We start from the raw sequence: 19,710 nt of genomic DNA on the forward strand, positions 1-19,710 counted from the left end.
GGGGGGAAAAACCATCAATGCTTCTGAATTGAATAACCAAGAGTCCTTCTTTGTATGTACAGTCACTGAGATGAATCCCAATGTAGTGGTAATCTCCGTGTTAGCCATCCTAAGCATCCTTCTGATTGGACTCCTGCTGGTGACTCTGGTTGTACTCAGGAGAAAACATCTACAAATGGCCAGGTAAGTCCAGATTTATGCTAATTCCAAAAATTTCAGAATACAACAAACACGTGACAGTGGTTGCTTGAGGATGCATTGTGCATGGGTTATGCTGGAGATGCTTGTGAATAGGATACCTTCAAAATAGTTGTCCTGCTCCTATCTAGGAATATCATGTCTCCTCCCTCTATCTACTTTCATTTTTGACCTGGGTTATAAGCCTCAACCTTTGTCTCATTTTGAGCTTTGCAAGATTGGGTCTGGAAAAAGTGCGATCTCTTATTATAAAAGGGTTGTGTCAAGAAGCTAAAGGGTAATAAGGTTCTGAGGCAAATGGGCATGAGCAGGATATCAAGATGGTTTGCAAATCTTTCATATGGTTTAGAACAAGAGATTTTCCATATCAACAGTTAAGATGGTTTATTCATCAGGTCCAGGATGCTGCATTTGAGGGGCCACGTACGGCCGGAGCCCTGGCAGCCAAATCCCCAGGACAAGGGAGGATGTACCCAGGGCCTGGAGATTCTGTCTCTAGTGACAGCCTGCCCCCAAACCCCGATCTTCCAGTTGTTCACATTCTCCACTTACATGGGCTTCCTTCCTATTGGAACTGCAGCATGGGAAAGAGCGTATGGGTCTTCCTAGATCTTGGCTTTCTACACAGTCAAGATGCAGCCAAATATACACTGAGACCCACAAATCCAGAAGGGACCTCAGGTCCTGCTCTTCATGTATAGCATTAATTATCCCCATTTGTTCTGTCATACAGAAGAAGGGAAAAATTGCCTTGCAGGAGTAAACCTTTTTTACAGAACCTGCAGTTCCTTCAGCTATCTGCAGCAATCATTTGCACCTGAATATTGAAATGAAAATTCCTTTTCCTGGTGGTCTTACCTGTATCAGTTCACTTTAATGTGGGTTGTGTTACGGCCTGAGTGAACTATGGAGGTTTCTCCAAACTCTCTATATGTGGTTCACCTCCTGGTTTTGGAAGGGTCCTGGAGTCTTCATCCTTTTATAATCTATGTAATATATTTTATATTAATTTACTCTCCTGTGTCAAGAAAGGAAATGATTTCATGTAAAAAAACTTAGCTGAAGAATCTTGCACTTGGCTACCTAGCAGATGCTGCATTTTGTGTGTTGTGTCTTGGCTATGTTTTCCATGCAACAGATGACCACATCACACGTATTTTGCAGGCTCTCTCTTTTAGTGAACGCTATGTGGTTTGTTCCTTTTACGTGTAACTGGCTCTGTGAAAAAAGAAAAAAAAAAACAAGCTAAATTAATTTTCTTTCCTATTTAATTACTGTGCAGGTAACCCAAAGCTTTTTCTTTTTCTCATCACTGCTTCTAGCCATAGAAGATAAAAACCCCAGGAGGAAATTAACAAAGTAAATCCAATGAGAAGCTGCAAGCAATTGTTTGCTTAAATCAAGGAATCAAAAATAGACAAGTCAGTTTACCGTTTGTAGCTGAAAAAAATGGACTTCTGATAAATTCACTGGAATGTTATTCAGGAAATTCAGGGTTTTTTCAAAATTATTTTGTGAACTCAAAATTACCATGCTTCTGTCAAATAGAGACAATTCTATATCTTCTCCTTAGAGTTGGGACAGTGAATATTTAGTGTAAAAAAAAAAAAAAAAATAAATTATTTAGCATGTGTACTGAGGCCAGCAACTAGTGCTAGTGCCAGACTATAGAAAGCCCAAATCTAAACAGAAGATGAGGTCTATTTGAGATCTTTATTAGCAACTTCTCCCTTGTTTCACTCTAAACATTATTTGGAAACTTGATCTCAGGCGGTGTTGAGCATTTAGTGGTTTTGGAGGACTACGTTAAGGTATTTCACTTACGTTTATCACAGATTATCTCAGACCTAGTTACAGATGTGAGTGTTCAGCACTTCTCTGCAAGTCTGAGTCCTCTATTAAATAAATGTCATTGCAAGCATTGAGAATCCAAAACCAGTAACTCTGTACCCAATGGTCTTCCTGAAACAGGGAGTGCGGGGCTGGAACCTTTGTCAATTTTGCGTCTTTAGAGAGAGATGGAAAGCTTCCTTATAACTGGTGAGTGTTTGAAGCAAAGCTTTTAATTACTTTTTTCCCCATCTTGGCTTTTTGGCAAATATGATCTTTAAATCTTAAGTGCTTATTTTTTATGTCATCACAGTCCCTGTTTAAGATAAAACTACTATACCTGTTATTTTAGTATTTTACTTTTTGAATGATGACTCAAGACTATGTATTCCGTCACCTGCTATTTTTAGTAGGGAATAATGTATATACATGTCAACCAAGTTGCATAGGTGTGTTTTGGGAGGATATATTTCTTTCCTGTTTCTTGGAGACATATTTCCTAAAATGAGACAAGTGTAGAAACTTGATCCGTAAATCCATGAGCACTTCCATAGAGATATATTTACATCCAGGAATAAGCTTGCCTGTAGATGACCAATTAGCAACTGTCTTCACATGGTACCATTAATTAATTTTTCCTTGCATTGCAAGACAAAGACGAGCCAACTCAAATATTTACTGTAACCTAATGTTCAGTGCTGTTGAAACGGCTAGAAAAGAAAAACAAACCCCATATTCTTGCTAGTCTAGAAAACCTCCTACAAGAGTTGCAGGCACCGACTCTGGACTCCAAGCCATCACTGACACCATCAGCCAAAGAGAAGTATTGGAACAAAGTCTGTAAGATCAGCTTTTCCAGAATCAAAAGGGCTCTGAGGCCTACCTGACTGGCATCAGTGTGGTCATTTTCATTCCCGTTTTGATAATCAAATGACTGACCTGAGGTTTACTGTTTTGTTATTAGCGATCTCTGCAAAAAAAAAAAAAAAAAAAAAAAAAAAAAATCGTGTCTTTCAAGGCACGTCCAAACAGAGATATTTAAAAGCATGCTGTCAGACCCCAAAAGCTCCATTCCAATATGTAGGAAGAAGAAAATATGAACCTTGATTTTTACACCCGTGGTCAGCTTTGTTGACAGCCAGGAAGTTGGAAAGAGGAGTTGGTGCACGGGGAGCTGCTTCCATGATCTCATAGACACAGCCTGCCAGCAAGGATGGGATTAAACGGATTGACACTGCACCACAACAAGCCTTTCGCTAATAAGCGTGCAAACTGAACTAACAAGCCCAGCAAATCTTGTCAATACCTCACTGTGCTGCTAATTAACTGGATATTAAACAAGCTTCACTTGCTTGGTTTAGCTTTAATAGCAGCCAGCCGTATGCAGTACAAACTAATCTCTCTTTCAGCTTCTCTTGCTTGGACTATATTAATGGCAAAGAAGGCAGAAGATCAAACACTCACGTTAATTAAATATCCAAGCTTGAATCAAATGATTAAACTAGCAACAGATGTTATTAAAACCATAAAAGCCTTCTTTATGGGAAGGGGAATTAATTAATAGGTTTGGATGTGAAAGTGAAGATTCTCGTTGCTTGATTTGGTATATGTGTATGTATGTGAGTGTGTATATATATGCATATATGTATACATACATAAATTATGTTATTAAAATAGAAATTGGGAAAAATATGCCTGCTTAATACCTCCACAAATTTTTGATAACTGAAGGCAGTGTGTCCTAATCTTACGGTCCTGACTTCTCTGAGATTTAGTAAAGATATCTTCTTTTGTGTGCCTCTGTGGTCAAATGTCAAGACCGGATTCCCTGTCCATCCAGGCAGCCAAGTGGAAAATGTGGCCCTAAAGACAGGTGGAAGGATTAAGAAACCTATTTTGCTTGGGTTCATTCCATGAATCTAGTAAGGGAGCTATGGGCATATCCACTGATTCCTAAGGAAAGTTCAGCTCGGCAGAGTTTTCAGGATTTGGGCAATCTCTGCATCTCTTTCTTTTAATGAAATAAAATAGTTGAGTACACTTGAGCAGTAGGTGAAAGACCAGATAATTCCAGGAAAACAATGTTGTGTTTCTTGGGCAGTCATGTATTTTTCATATGTTGAATGAAATCGATTGTTTTGGATGTCGGCCTTCCTAATCTGTAGACAATGTAAGTAAGTCTGCAAGCACATTAGCCTGTGATTTGATAAAGTGTGGAAATGCCTCATGATGATGTAGCTATGAGAGAAGACCCAGGCTTGAATAATTCCTTCTGCCTCTGAAGGCAAGAGGAAGTAGAAACCTCCCTTGGAGTTTCTGGAAGGAAAGAGGAGTATTCCAGCAACATCGTCACTCCTCGCTTCTAAGCCTAATGAAAACCTCTCTGTGGCACCGGAGATCTGCTTAAGGAAAACCAAATTTCATGCTCAGTCCAGTCCCACAGAAACCCTAACAACGGATAAGCCCTAAGGCCCTGATGTTGCAACCACTATGGCACAGGATTAACTAGAAAGTGCTGTCGCTTCTGCCTGACCCACACGACCCCTACCAACGCCTGGGAAAGGTGCCCTGCAGAACCTGTGCTGCCCATTTTCTCTTCAGCAGCAAAACTCATTAAAGCATTACTTGGAGTTTTTGCTGCACGGGCAAAAGTTTTCCACCACGGGCGGGAAGATTAAGATTATGAATGATTAAATTTGACCTGACTTCCTTGTCGGGGAAAACACAGTATCTACCAACTTCATAGGAGCCAAGAGTTCTGAAGAAGGAAATTTCACTTTGTGGTTCCTCTTTAGACCAGTTGTAGAAGGATGCTATTGCTCTTAGGACAGCGGATTTTCTGATGAAGAAAAAAAATGCTGAGGGTGTATTTGGCAAAAAATATCCTGCTACTGGGGCAATTTTTATTGAAGTTTCATGAGTTTTTCACATTTGCAAAGTGCCTGTAGCCCACTCCACCAGTAGGTAGGACAAGCCTGAGTGGGTTTCCTGGATTAATGCGTAGCAGAATCTGGTAAATGGGTTGCAAGCACAGAAGTTTAGAATGATGTTGTACTCAAATTTCTTTTAGCCACGATAGAACCTGGTGTAAATCGTTACTTATAGAAACCACAGTTAGAAGAAGTTCCAATAATGTTTTGCTGAAAACCTAGGAGATAATTTAGAGCACTTAAAAATCAGACTCTGCAAAATGTTATATATGTGTTCTCAGAAATGTGACTCAATAGAGGGTATTAAGAGATATTAGAGTGCTCAGAATTTATCTCTGATACAGATGTCCTGATATCCACAGGACAATTAACAGGAGCAAACATGGGAGATTATCATAGTTGTACGTGGTACATACAAACTATGTCTGTCCTGAAATACCTCAGAATATCAGAAAACAGTCTTAGCACCACCTATGTAATGGCCATAAACCTGTGGATGAAATTTTCAAACATGTTTTACTCTCTGAAAATCTGCCAGTTTATCAATTAACGTGGATTTAGAGCAACAGGCCTGACGCAATACCATAAAACACATTTATTTTGATCAGAATTTTGTGTTGGATAGCTAAAAATCCTGCATAGGGTGTCAGGTTGAGGAGTAAAAAAATTTATGGATGCTAATAATAGTCTTAAGAAGTAAGTAAGAGAAAGCCTTTATGGGGTTAACTGATTTTTAAAATAGAATTTGCTGATCTCCTGATTTCTGTTTGTCTTACTAACTCTCCTCACTTTTTCATCTTTATGTATGTTATTTATTAATGCTCACAGGCGTAGAAGTGTATTTGCTTTCCTAACTCTGCTACCCTCATGCCTTTGGACTGATTATCTTTTGGCATTTTATATTAATCCTTGGTAAGTGATTTACTTGTTTTTCCATATGCAATGTGTAAACAATGTTAATTTCCAATACATGAAAAATGTGTGATACCTTTGTTTTCAAATGGGTCAAAGCTTTTGAAGATATAATTTTCTTGTACTAGAACATGGATTGGAGAGGATGTGGGTATCAAAGTATTTGCTACCCTGCTTCATCTAGTTTGTCTGTTTATGCTCCAACCCATTTTGGTATTAAAAAGCTAATCTTACGGTGGTCATCATATTCATCTCATTGCTCTCTTTGCAATTTTTGCCACTTCATTGTAAGTCCTGGCTGCTTCTGTCCCAGTTATTCATCTGTTCATTGCCTGGCATTGCCGCCTGCTGCTGCTGCTTTTCTACTACTAAAATTGCTTGATCGTGCCCCACCTGTTTGGTGTGTGATGTCAAATACCTTAGCTTTTAAAGGGGAGGTGATGCTCCTTCTGACATCAGTAAAAGTTTTGCTTATAGAAATAACAGTGCACTGAGATTTGATGCGAACTAGCAGTCCCAAATGTAAAAATTGGGTCACTGTGTGTGCATCTCTGTGTGTATGTGTGTATATTTAATAGTTTAGTCTGTAAATAATTTATAAAGAAGTAGTAAATGACTCATTGGGGTTTTTTTTTTGAAAATACCTAACCAACAAAGCCACAGGGTCTATTTAGAACCAGAACTGTTTTACAAACAATTTAACAAATAACTATAATTGACTATGATCTAAAAATGCTTAATTTGTATAAAAGAAACAAGTTCCTGATCCTGGTCTTGAGTCCAAGATACAGTGATTTACAAAAATGTGGTACCGAAGTTAAGATTTATTTTTGACCAAATGTTTTCCCTGGTGTTACCATACAGCACCGAAGCCCTGGCAGGCAGTCAACATCTTCAGCACAGGGAATTCTGAGACTGGTTTTCCTTAGGTCACGTTGGGTCTGTAGAAAAACCCATCACTGAGCCTGGAAATGAGTGGGTTTATGTAACTAAAGAAAGGTCCATTTCTTCTCCCATGAAAATAAAACCGTTTTCTTCACACACATCCAGCTGAAGAGCAGATGGAAGTCTTCCACATCTCTCCAAGGCTAATATTATATTGACTTGCAACTTGTCTGACGTAAGCCCAGCTATCGGAGCTGCACAGTGATGGAGGATCAGGCAAGCAGTTTATTATTGTGGAGGTCACACTGATCTTTCCTAATTCTCTAATGGTCAAGAAGCCCGAGTTGGCCACTCTCAATGGCATTGCTGCAATAAGAGTCATCATCTTCTTTTGCCCCTTTGCCTCTTTTTGTTTAGGTTGCATTAACGTGCTTTAACTCACCTTTCCAGATGTGCATCTTTCTTCAGAGCTTTCTTCTTCAATCAAGCTGCCTAGTTTAGTCTAGGTGACCAAGTTTAAAAGAGCTGAAGTTGAATGAGATGAGATAAATCCCTCTCTTTGTATTTTAAGCTGTAGAAGAACAGATGAAACACCAGCTAATGTTTCAAATGTCTTTTGTTTTTCACACAAGTTGGTTTAATACATTTATGAACGTTCAGGAAACAATTGCAATGCTAAGAAACAGAGGCCTCTTGAGACTATCAAAGCACAGGAAATTGGTGCTGAGAAATGGATGTCAATCATTAGTTTTATTGCCTCTTGAAGTGTTCCTTGGAGAGGTGTTCTTAGAAGCATTCCCATTATAAACAGCGCTTAGATAGTTTTGCTTTTGAAGTGAATTCCAATGTGCCCAACATTAAAAGGTTTACCACAATCACAGGGGATAGCGAAGAAATGTGCTGAATAATTTAGATAAATTAATTTTAAGATTTCTTTGGAAAAAATCTTTGAAGATGTAGAATATATACTACTAGGGTACGTGTATAGAACACATGAGTGTACAGATACTATATAGATAGTATCTGTATAGATAGCATGGTTGGCTGAAGAGGTTTGTAATATTTGCAAAGTAAATCTCCATATTGGTGTAAAGCTGTTATTGCTATAGCTCTTGTTAACTCTGCAGGCAAAGCTCCACATCTAAATGGAAATGTACCTTGACAAGATAACAAAATCACTACAGTTTGTGCCTGCTCCAAAAACTGAACATTTTGTAAAATTTAATTTTGGAAAAGAATATTTTGGGTTTTTAAATTTATCTTCTAAACTTAAGAGGATAGAAAAATAAAAATACTCCACTTTTAAATATTTCTGTCTGTATTTTTTATGTTGTTTTGAAATAAAAAATCTTCACCTTTAATTTACTGATTGAAGCGGCTATGACCCAAGGTATCTAGAGATCGTGAAATTAAAAATAGCATCGTTCTAATGTGATTAATGAACAGATATTGTTTAATGCCAGGGAAAAACAAATATAACACTACTAAAATCTCTTCTGAGTAAGCAAGAATCTATTTGTGCTCTGTTTAACAGAGGGGATCAGTGTTTTCAAACCTCCAGCCAAACTATTCCAGGGAGCTCGCTTCGCACATTTGATCTGATCGATTGCTTAACTTTTCTGTGCCAACAATGAGATGAACACAGACACCCCTCCAAAAAACCCACAGGGTGGTGTTTAGTGTAGTACAGTTCTTAAGTCTATTCCTTATGGGTTATACTGCTCAGCACACTCACAAGCTTGCTCACGACTGTCGCTAGGGAATTATATCACTTATAAATCATGTGAAGACAGTGTATTACATGAGTGGCATAATTATCTCTAGCTGTTAAAAGTCAATTAGAATTATCTAAGGTTTAAGCTTAAGTCCCACTGAAGTCCGTAGTATATTTGCCATTGTCTTCATTGATCATCATAAAGTAGGCTATGAAATGGGTGAGAAATAGTGTTCAGGCCCTTTCCTTTTTTCCTTCACCCTGACTTTTTTTGGCAAATTCGCAAATGGTGGTCTTCTCCCTTTGCCCAACAGACACTTCGCATTCCCAGATGCTCTCTAATGTAGGCATCCAGTTTCCCAGCCCGCTGGAGCTGGAGCGGAGCATCCCGGGGGGCACCGTGGTGGGCTGAGCCAGGCTGGGGCCCCGGGGGCTCAGCCCTGGTCCACCTGAAGCCAACGGTGCTGCTGGGTCAGGATTTGTAGAGGACCCATTGCTTGTGTCTGGCACAGGTTTTTACCTTGCACAGGCAGGTCGTTCTCGGCACCACAGGATGGAAAATGCATCCCATTGGTGTCAATGGAAATTTTGCTTTCCGCTTAAAAACGCCCAAGATGTTATCACCAATCTCATCCTGAGTGTGATGGTGACCAGGAAACATATGTTCTTAAATCAGTACTAACTTTGAATAAAGACTATGCAATGGCTTAATGAATGAAAATCACTTTTTTCTTACAGGAGTAAAAATGGATTAAAGAAGAGAAAGCTGACCAAGTATGTAATTTCTTTGATATTTAAATAAATTAAAAAATATATCACCTTAGACTAAACATGCATTATGGAATACATGGTATAGTGATATTGCAGTTGCAGATACAGAAAACTTCTTGGTAAACACATCCTGAGAGAGATGTCTGAAGGCAGAAAACAAACGGTAATTGGACAAAAGCAATTCTTCTCAACAGATAGGCTGCGGTAAAACAGCTCCTTACTGATAGAAAATTAGTCACTGGGGAAAAGATCAATTATCCAACGTAGTGATTCCAACAGAGCTTATCCTTAGTTAAAAATGACAAGTGGTGAAAAACTGGGATGCATTTGTTTCTAGTGTTATTCCCCTCTTGACGTGAGGCTCTCATTATGGTTGTTGCTAGAACATTAGATCGTTAATGCTAACGGGTAAACAGGAGTAATTAAGTGGTGATAAGACAAGTTCCTTTGGGCATATTGCCTCAAAGCAAATGAAAATATTACTGTGTACATGCTTCAGTAGCTTGTAAATTAGAGCATGATAATTAGGTGAGGGAAGCTGTTTACCTGTGTTTTGTTATTCAGAGCATTAGCCTAATTATTTCTGTGTTACGTTCAGGTGCTGTGCCTGTACTAACAGAGAGACCCTCACCTGGTGAAAATGTGTAGGATGATGGGACTCCCTAAATCAAGGCTAATTTATGCCTGCTGAAGCTCTGCCTGGTTTTGTGTAGTTATATGCCACTTTTTTCAGCCACCATCTCTCTGTGAGGAAAATTTGACCTCTGATGACAAATGTGTGTCAGTCTCAAAGCCAGCAGAGAAAGCAGTCACGGCAGTAGCATCCAAAATGCCATTTTAAGGATTTTTTTTTTTTTTTTTTTGTGGTGGCCTTCGAAAAAATCAAAACCTAAACACGAAATACATTTTTTCTGCTTGAGCAAAGCTCAAATGAGTTTCGAAAGCGTCTCTGCCAGATGTGAAAATATCTGAAAGGAACGTTTGACATAGCACAAGAGGCAGCTTAAATGAAGCTGCGGCTGCTCTGGTGCCAGAAGCATGCTGGTGAGATGGTACTGGGAGTGGTTCTGCGGTGGGGTGCTGGATCACCGCTTGTCGCAGTGCCACCTGTCTCTTGGGGACATACCCACCTGCAAAAGCAATTCAGGGGCCTGGGAACCGTAGGAAGGGTGCTTGGGCCATTCGCCTCATCTCAGACCAGTGGTTTCCCTCGGGTAGGACAACTCCAGCCCCTCCAAACTAGGGTGCTTACTATCACCAGCACCAGCAGCTGCAGGATTGAGCTCACCGAGCGGGATCAACACCCCTCTTTCAGCCTCTCTTTTTGGGGCCCTCGCGGTATGATGCAGGTAATGAGCAATGTGCCTGCCATTTGGTGGCACTGAACGATGAGATTTTTTTTTATTTATTTATTGCTTTCTAGCATTAACTGTTGCAAATACACATTCATTACTTGATAGTATTCTGGGGGAAAACAGAAATAAAATGTACTAAAAAAAATTTGGGGTTTTTTTGCTTAATTTCTCTGTGTTTTTTCTTTTAAAGCCCTGTGCAGTTGGATGATTTTGATGGATACATCAAGGATATGGCCAAAGATTCAGATTATAAATTTTCTCTGCAATTTGAAGTAAGTCTGTGGGGACTCTGTCCTCTCCTAGCTGCCATGCCTAGATTGGCCTTTTCCAGATGTTAGTTTTGTGTGGTGTGTTCCTGTGCTCTGTGTTGTTTAAAGTGCACTGTTGCTGGGTGGGTCAGCTTCACTTCCAGTTCTGCAGAATTTAAAAGTAGACCTTGGTGTCATTAAAGACTGCATTTAGTAAGTTGATTTGAGAGGCTCATCACATTCGATTCAAGATAATTATGGCGACAACACACTTTCTTTAAGTTTAGGACATGCTGGCAGCCTGAACTGAGTTCAGGACTTTAATGTCTGTATTTTATTTATTTAATGCCCTTAATTTGAGGGGAAGCATTGGCATGAGAAGGTAACATCAAAAATCTCTTTAAGAGCAAGGAGGTTCAGGTACATCTTCTTAATTACTCTGAATTTAAAGTCAGTTTAGTAGTATAAAACTAAAAAACTCCTGTCCTAGAGCTAGCTCCCAAAGATTTAAACGTGGAAAGGGAGTGGGGAGGACTGTCATGGTGTTACCACCATTCTAGGTGGCTGACATGTTCCCTTCCTGCCAGCGAGAAATCTTCTGATGCATCATATATTAGATGTAGTTACCGAAGGTAATGACTAGAAAGGTCTTCTAAGCATTCCCCGGTATCAAGATCAAAAGCCACTTGAGGACTTGAAGAAAGCCCCTTAAGTGGGGTAGACGACCACCACAGAAATAACTTAGCCCCTGGTTTGATGCTATTTTGGCTAATTAGGTGTGGGTAGGGAGGAGCAGTCCACAGTCACAGCCTTGGATGGCAGCAGTGCATTGGCAGCATCAGCAGGAGAGACCACATCATCGCTCTCTCGCTATTTGGGGCCAAACTCAGAGCCATCAGATAAGGAAAGTCAGTGTAATCCTGTTGTCAGCTTACAAAGTGATTTATGAACACTTTCAGTCTGGTACCTGCCACAAGGAATCACTTCGCAAAGAATTATTTTTCGAGCGTTTGTGAGTTTGACCTTGGCGTTTTTCTTTCTGTTACCCCAGGAGCTAAAACTGATTGGGCTTGACATACCCCACTTTGCTGCTGATCTTCCCATGAATCGCTGTAAAAATCGCTACACAAATATCCTGCCATGTAAGTACAATACATACAGGCTCCTGCTAAAGTCCCGTGAGAGGGAAAGAAGTGTTTTAATAAGAGAACTGGAGAATCAGGGCAGATTTTCTGACTGATAAAAGCCTTTTTTAAAACCTGTCCTTAGAGAGAACCAGGCAATAGATGTTTTTTGTTAGCTTTGAAGAGATATGGCTTTCTAGGGATGTTTATCAAGACTGGAGTTTGGAGGTGAGAAACACAAGGTCGTCTCTACAACTGAGTAGCGTTACTGTATTTTTCTTACAATTTTAATGAAACCTAAGGGAGCCCAAAGAGACGGCAGTTGGAGGGTGTATTTTGCAGAACAGTAATGATGGTGCATCCATGTAGTGTTTGCTGAAGCAAGTATTGCTGTCTGTTGCTAAATATGAGCATTCTCTGTGGTTTTTTTTTAATATTTTTTTCATTTTTTAATAGGATTAATTTTAATTTTGCCTAGTTGGAAAGAAGTACTGTGTTCGAGAGCCACATGATTTTTTATTTCCTGTTACAGATGATTTTAGTCGTGTCCGGTTAGTTTCAATGAATGAAGAAGAGGGATCTGACTACATTAATGCCAACTACATTCCTGTGAGTAGAGAGACTCGGTCAGTGTAAAGAACAGTGTCCTGAGCAGCAGTCAGAGCGTGTCACCTGCAAATGGCACAGTATCTCCTGGAAGCTCAGTCATGTTCTCAGCATCTCCTTCAGCTGTCCGTATTTTGCCTGCAGGGAACTGTGCTTTTCACCAGCCAACAAAAAGGAAAAAAAAAAAAAAGTGGGGGGGGGGGTTAAGATTTTTGGCAAATTTTGCCACAGTAGCACTGGATGACCTTTGTGAAACCGACATTGGGCTGGTAGAGAGATGGGGAGGAAATGTTAAGTGGTCCAGTGGCTTTTTAAGACTGCTAGGGAAAATGTAAACTTTTAAATGAGAAAATTTTTCAGGTTTCTACAGCACATGGAAAAAGGATTAAGCCAGACGCTGACAAAAAGCGCACAGCCCAGATGGTGCGTGGAGGGACCTTCTGCTTTCTGCCTCGGCCCTGGTGCTCCCGGTGTGCCTCCCTCTGCCTGGCACAGAGCAGCCCTTTACCAGGGAGCAGCCCCCACCGTTTTAGGATAATTAAAGTATACGCAGAGCTATAGTCAAACGGTTTGACACTGGGGGTGGGCGAAAAACCTCATCAGCTCTTCCCCCTCTCCCCTGAGCTTGTGCAGGCACTTAGGCTTATCCCTGCCGCTGCCGCAAAGGTTCGCCCCTCTGTTATTCCCCCCCACCCCCCTTGCTGTGGCTCGGTGTGAGCTGTGTTAGGGAGAGCAACATCCACTGGGTCCCTCCGCATGGAGGGGAGGCGGGACCACCACAGCACCCATTTAGAGAAAGAACTTTCATTTGGGGACGGTAGACAGAGGAGCATTTCTGCACCCTTGCCGTGAGCGGAAGGCAGAGCTGGCCCCAGCTGTGCTAGAGAGAGCTGAGTCAGCATTATGGAAAAGGGAGGAACCCTCTGATGAGTCGGTGAAACCACTTCTTTGTCACTGTGGCATCGCCATGGATGTACTGCTGAGCATGTCGCCTGTACTTAGTTTCTATGGGTCAAGCGACATGAACCTAAACGCTCAAGCTGCAAGTGCCTGAGCTCGCAGTGAATCAAGAAAGAAAAACGTGCCGGCGTTCAAGAGCATCATTCACAACTCGGGAAACTTCTGTGACACGGGATTACGGATAATAGGATTTTCTGTAGCAGTCCTTTTCGGATTGCTCAGTTCTGCTTTTTATGGTTTACACCGCTTTAGTTCTGTTTATAGCATAACGCTGACCATAGAAACTGGGACAGACTCGTCATCCGAATGCTTGGCTTTTCCTGATGATTGCTTCTCCACTGAGCACCTCCCTCCAAACACAGACGCTAGTGGTGATCGGTGTCTCTGTGGTAACAGAGATTTGACACATAGCCCAGGCAGACAAACAAACAGCAAATCCTGCGCAGTGCAAAAACTCAGATGGAGTTGACTTCCAGAGATGTCTGGAGGAAGCCATTTATGGAAAGTGCTCCCACATCACAGATATTTTTACAATCCACATACTGGGGTGGCACAGAAATTGTCCAATTTACGTGGGATCGTGCTGTGTGTTGGATGTATTTTTTGCTCTTATTAGGAATATCAAATAACTTTCCAAATGCGATTTTGATGATACAATCTCAGCAAATATGGTTATAGCAGATGTCGAAATCGCCATTCTGTGGATCTTTTATTGTAGTCTTTATAACAGCCTTTAGGTTTTGGAGAGGGGAAGGAGTCTTTCCAACTGAAAGCATGTTGATAGAGATAGGAGAGGGAATATATGGACATAAAGCATCTGAGCTTCAATGAAACACAGCAATGATAATCTGTTAAGGGTGTTGACTCAGCATGTTCTCTATTATTTTAAGCAGAATTCTGATTAATATTTTACTAATTTAAGTCCTTATGACAAAAACACACGCACATTATCCTGCTCTTTGCTACCATCCGTTTGCATCAGTGACTGGAAATCCCCACAGGCATTGCTTGGGATGAGCAGGCTAAGCCTCTATAATTGTTTTTATGTCTGTGACTAAACAAACCCTTAGATTGTGAAATTTGGAAGAAGCTGGAAGTTTGATTTAGGATTCTCATTTCTTGTTTTTTTTAATGTTGCTTTTCCTTTCTCAGGGCAAAGGATTTGCGTAATAACAGATCCGTCTTCTGTCTTCCATTCTAGATTGCTTATACTTTGGGAGCATTAAAAACTGGTGAAATTTGTAATCTCAAAATAAATACAAAAGATCCTGAAGTAGTTTCTTTATATTGGAAATCACTTTTAAAAGTACAAAGTGAACTTGAGCAAGCTAAAAAATATGTGTGCCAGAGAAAAATATGTATTCTAAAGCATTAATCATGTTGGTAAACAGCACCTGTCTCTTTGTTTCTTAGGGCTATAATTCACCTCAGGAATACATTGCAACCCAAGGACCACTGCCAGAAACTAGGAATGATTTTTGGAAGATGGTTCTCCAGCAAAAATCTCAAATTATTGTTATGCTCACTCAGTGTAATGAGAAAAGAAGGGTACGTAACAAAATCTTGCACATAGTATAAAAGAAACTATGCTGAAAACATATTTATTTCCTGGTGGATTAATTTCTTTGCATTGTGTTCTGATTATGAGGCAGCATCATAATGAGAACTGGGTTGGCACTTCCTTCGCTTGTGGCAGTCATTTCAGGATGGTTAAGGGACTGGAGCATCTTTCACATGAGGAGAGCCTGAGGGAGCTGGGACTCTTCAGTCTGCAAAAGAGAGGGCTCAGGGATACCTTGTTACTGTGTATAAATACCTGATGAGAGGGAATGGAGACAAGGGACCCCTCAGTGGAGCCCCAGTGACAGGACAAGAGACAATGAGCACAGGTTAAATCACGTTAAATTCCATCTGAGCATCAGGAAACACTTTCTTACTGTGAGGGTGACTGAGCGCTGGCACAGGTTGCCCAGAGGTTGTGGATTCTCCATCCTTGGAGATATTCAAAAGCCACCTGGGCATGGTCCTGATCAGGATGCTCTAGGTGGCCCTGCTTGAGCAGGAAGGGGTTGGACAAGATGCCCTTCCAACCTCAACCATTCTGTGATTCTGCGCTTTTAAGTTTAAATAATAATAAAATAAAAGTATTATGCTTTACCTTTTCCTTGACATTGTAATAGAAATATTTGGAATATAATGTTTTTTAAATGTACGTATTCTCATTGCCCATGTTTTGTTCCTTTTAGACCTATTCTGTTAGGAAAAGTAACAATCTACAAAGACACTATGTATTTCCATTCTTCGCTATACTGATGCTAGCCTTCAGAAAACCAATGTATAGCTCATGCCCATAGTTACACAAGTAGGAACAATCAGGCTGAGTCATTACAGGATATTTTATCTCTTATTGCAGCATCAAGTAAATAGTGCTGTAGACATTTCTAAAACCGAGGTTCGGTATACTTTTGATTGTGCTTTTTTATATAGGCATATAAATATTTATATAAATACAATATGTATGTATTTATTTCCCTTTCAGGTGAAATGTGATCATTACTGGCCTTTTACAGAAGATCCTGTTGCATACGGGGACATTACGGTGGAGATGCTGTCGGAGGAGGAGCACACAGACTGGGTTTATAGGAATTTCCGAATTAGCTATGTAAGTGAAACATTTGGCGTGGTCCTGCTGAAAGGGTGGGGGTAATTTCAGTCCAGCCTTTTCTTTAAATTCTGTCCATTTCTGGCATTCAGTGAAAAACACCTAAGAGGTTGATGGCCTTACCCTCGCTCCACACAGGTGCAAATTGATAAATCACAAAACTTTCTCCTAACGTTGTTGTCTCTGTGAATTTCTCAGCAAAGCGTAAGACTGAAATAAAAGCAGTACCAGAGCTCTGGACGTTTCTGTAGTGGCAATAATTAGTGACAACAAGTGTGTAAACAACTTCTATTTTTTATCTCAGGCTTGTCTTCTTGCTTGCTATGAGCTATTCAAAACTTGAAAATACCGATGTAGAAATTGAAAATATTTTTCAAAAGGGCGATTCTGCAAACATTCGTAGATTCCCATAAAGTATTGAATTACACACGAGAGCATGCAGTTTCCAAATTAAAGCTGTTCAGATATTCAAGCATTTCTTTCCAGCTTTCTTTTCTGCACCAGCCCGTTGTAGGCACCAGCTCGTGAAGGAAAGGTGAGAGATATGGAGGGGACGTGAAAAAAGCTGGGCACTGGCATGTCAGCCTTGGCCCAGGATGTTAGTCACAGAATCACAGAACGGTCAGGGTTGGAAGGGACCTCTGGAGATCTAGTCCGCCCCCCCTGCCAGAGCAGGGTCACCTACAGCAAGTTGCACAGGACAGCATCCAGGCGGGTTTTGAATGTCTCCAGAGTGGGAGACTCCACAACCTCTCTCGGCAGCCTCTTCCAGTGCTCCGCCACCCTCAAAGTGAAGAAGTTCCTCCTCATGTTAAGATGGAACTTCCTATGTTCAAGTTTGTGCCCGTTACCTCTCTCCTACCCAGCCGTGCCTCGCTGCGTTACAAAGTGTGTACAGGGTGCAGGCTAGGAGTATAAATGCGTAAAACACGATGTGTTGGGCTGTTGGCATCCATGGAAAATAATGATGAGACTGTAGTTTGCAGTTCAGGTAAACAGTCCTTTACCAAAGGCAGGGCAGCTGCTTCAGGGTCTTTCGTATGATCTCATTTTTTAATGTCCTTTGCCTAAGGATCTGCTGTTGCCTGTGAGTGGAGAGAGGTTACTGCAGCACAGTTATTTAGCCTGACCCAGAATGGCAAAACTAAAAGCGCTGCTTGCCATGGGTTTGGTTGATGGCACCTCCTACCCCTCCCCATGTTTTGAGTTCCTTTAATTCTCAAAGAAAAAATGAATTGTGTTGAGGATCCTCTTTCACCTAAAGCCACCAGATTTTTGGCAGTATAAACCCTTTTTATAAAAGTGTGCATTTTTTAAAAATATTTCCTTTGCCCCTGTAATGATTTTTTTCTTCCCTTTTCGTATCTTTTTTTCTTTGAAACTTGAAAAGAAAAACTCTCAAGAGTCCTGTCTTGATTGTTTGCCAACAGCGTTGTTCTTTATCTGTGGCAAAATGACAAAAGGAGAGGGAACGGAACAGAAAGGGAAAGAAAGCCTAAACTTGAAAAATGCAACAATTTTTGATTTAAAAGCAAAATCAAATCAAACTACCACGAGGTAAAAAAGCAAAAAACAAATCCCAAACCGACAAAAGAGAGTTTGTGCCTTTTTGATAATGATGGCCTGATACCCCCTCCTCTTTTTAATCAGATAGGATGTAAATTCTTTGTCATTTTTTTTGGCTGACTTTGCTTCCTTAGGCTGGGGGGCGGGGGGGGGAGAGGGGGGCGGACACACCAAACAGCCACAAAATGACAAAACCCCCTCAGTCTGACTGAGCGTGACTGCACTCTTAAAACTCCTGTGAACATGCTGCTGTTCTGCTTTTCCCATTAGGCTGATGAAGTGCAAGACGTAATGCATTTTAACTACACTGCCTGGCCAGATCATGGTGTCCCCACGACCAATGCTGCTGAAAGCATCCTCCAGTTTGTACAGATGGTCAGGCAGAAATCAGCAAAGAGTAAAGGCCCTGTGATCATACACTGCAGGTAAATGTTTCAAGGAAATGAACTAGAGGGTGTAACTTGTTAAATAGGTTGGGAAACCATTGGAAGGAGAGATTTTGGGGTCCTGCTCACCTGTTAGTTGGAGATTTTACACTTTTGTGTTAAGGGTAAAGCATTAGTCCTCCTCTTTCAGTAGAGTGGGGCTGGGATTTCAGCCTGCAGCCATAGACACGAGGGCAGGGCTTTCTGGAGTAGAGTCAGCTCTTTGGTTGTTATAAACAAATGGCTTCAGGAGGTGCACCAGGTGGTCCTCACCTACACCAGCTCAGAGCCTGCCCCTGCTCGCTCATTTCCACACCTTCACGGTACAGATGCTGTGGTCTGGCCAGTAGCCCGCCACAGCGTGCTGCTGTGCTGCTCCCCTGCAGAAGTGTCTCTCTGCGCAGATCGTCCTCCTCTGGTCACTTGGCTTTCGGAACATTCAGGAGGTGACAGGAAGAGTGCTAGCAGTAATACCAGTATCTCATGATAACAGTTATATGGGTTTTTTTCTTTCTTTTGGGAGGAACTTTGTTTTATATACTCTCAGATTTATCTCTTGTGCATCATCTTGTGCCTTTTATTAAGATGCTCACTTACTTTGCCTCTCTGGGGGTAGCTGCTATGTTAGTGATGATATCATACCAGATCGGTGCCTCCCGACTGACTTCAAGCCTCTTTGTGGCTCCTAGCGCAAGAGCTACTCACAACAGATTTCTCAGAAATACGTGAATAGATGGGTGGCAGTGGATGAATACATGTGCATTGTGGTGACACACTCCTAATGGAAGTCAAGGCTTGATGAGATTAATCTCAGCCAAACCCTACATCACCCACCCCCAAGGCAGCAGTTCCGTTGCTGCCCAACGTGTGAACCCCCTCCAGCGCTGTCTCTCCTCGTGCTGATGCGATGGTCGGCACTGACTCTCTCGTGCCATCACTTTGCACACTTCCTAGAGCTCCTTCCCAGAAACCAGTCTTTTCTAGCACTATCATTGCCAGTTTCCAGATAAGGCACTTAGTGTTCTACTGGAATGCAAAACAACAACAGCATTTGTAAAAGTAGCAAATCGTGCAGCCCTCCCCTGTAACTTAATGGAGAAATTCATAAGGGATATTGTTCTGGGAATCCTAATATCAAGAAAGGTGCTAGTAAGCCAGAGAAGAGATTTATATGTAGCGTTGCGGAATCCAGCCCCTTATACACCACTTAGTTGTTCTGGGAAGGAATAAAAGAAAGTACCAGAGAGCTGGGTAACAACTGTAGTATTTTCTTTTGAATTAGGTAGCTTCTAGCAGCAGAGAGAGGGTATTTTCAGATAGTATTTTTAGCGTACACTGTATATCTTAGACCATATATAGATTAAAAGTAGCAATGCTATGGAATTAATGTAAGGGGGGAAGATAAAATGTATTGTTCAACTCCTATAGCAATTGTTCTAACACGTTAAAGAAGGCACAGAGTGAATCTATCCATTAATGAATCTGTCAAATAAGTAGATCAGAAGTTCTGTTGCGTTCATCTCA

General features: G+C 41.0%; 1 protein-coding gene across 1 annotated transcript in view; it reads left to right on the plus strand.

The window, feature by feature from the left end:
- The window catches only part of PTPRO (protein tyrosine phosphatase receptor type O), a gene marked incomplete at both ends in the record, with an annotated part of 160,891 nt that overhangs the window by 136,662 nt on the left and 4,519 nt on the right, over nucleotides 1–19,710 (plus strand). The window contains 10 exons of the mRNA XM_082490674.1: nucleotides 63–183; nucleotides 2,170–2,238; nucleotides 5,787–5,870; nucleotides 9,208–9,243; nucleotides 10,786–10,867; nucleotides 11,895–11,985; nucleotides 12,500–12,576; nucleotides 14,947–15,081; nucleotides 16,073–16,195; nucleotides 18,032–18,186. Of these exons, the coding sequence (XP_082346800.1) occupies nucleotides 63–183; nucleotides 2,170–2,238; nucleotides 5,787–5,870; nucleotides 9,208–9,243; nucleotides 10,786–10,867; nucleotides 11,895–11,985; nucleotides 12,500–12,576; nucleotides 14,947–15,081; nucleotides 16,073–16,195; nucleotides 18,032–18,186 (973 nt within the window). The remainder of the gene's footprint in view (nucleotides 1–62; nucleotides 184–2,169; nucleotides 2,239–5,786; nucleotides 5,871–9,207; nucleotides 9,244–10,785; nucleotides 10,868–11,894; nucleotides 11,986–12,499; nucleotides 12,577–14,946; nucleotides 15,082–16,072; nucleotides 16,196–18,031; nucleotides 18,187–19,710) is intronic.

This window comes from Vanellus vanellus (assembly GCF_965231255.1).
Source record: "Vanellus vanellus genome assembly, chromosome: 1".
NCBI lineage: Eukaryota > Metazoa > Chordata > Aves > Charadriiformes > Charadriidae > Vanellus > Vanellus vanellus.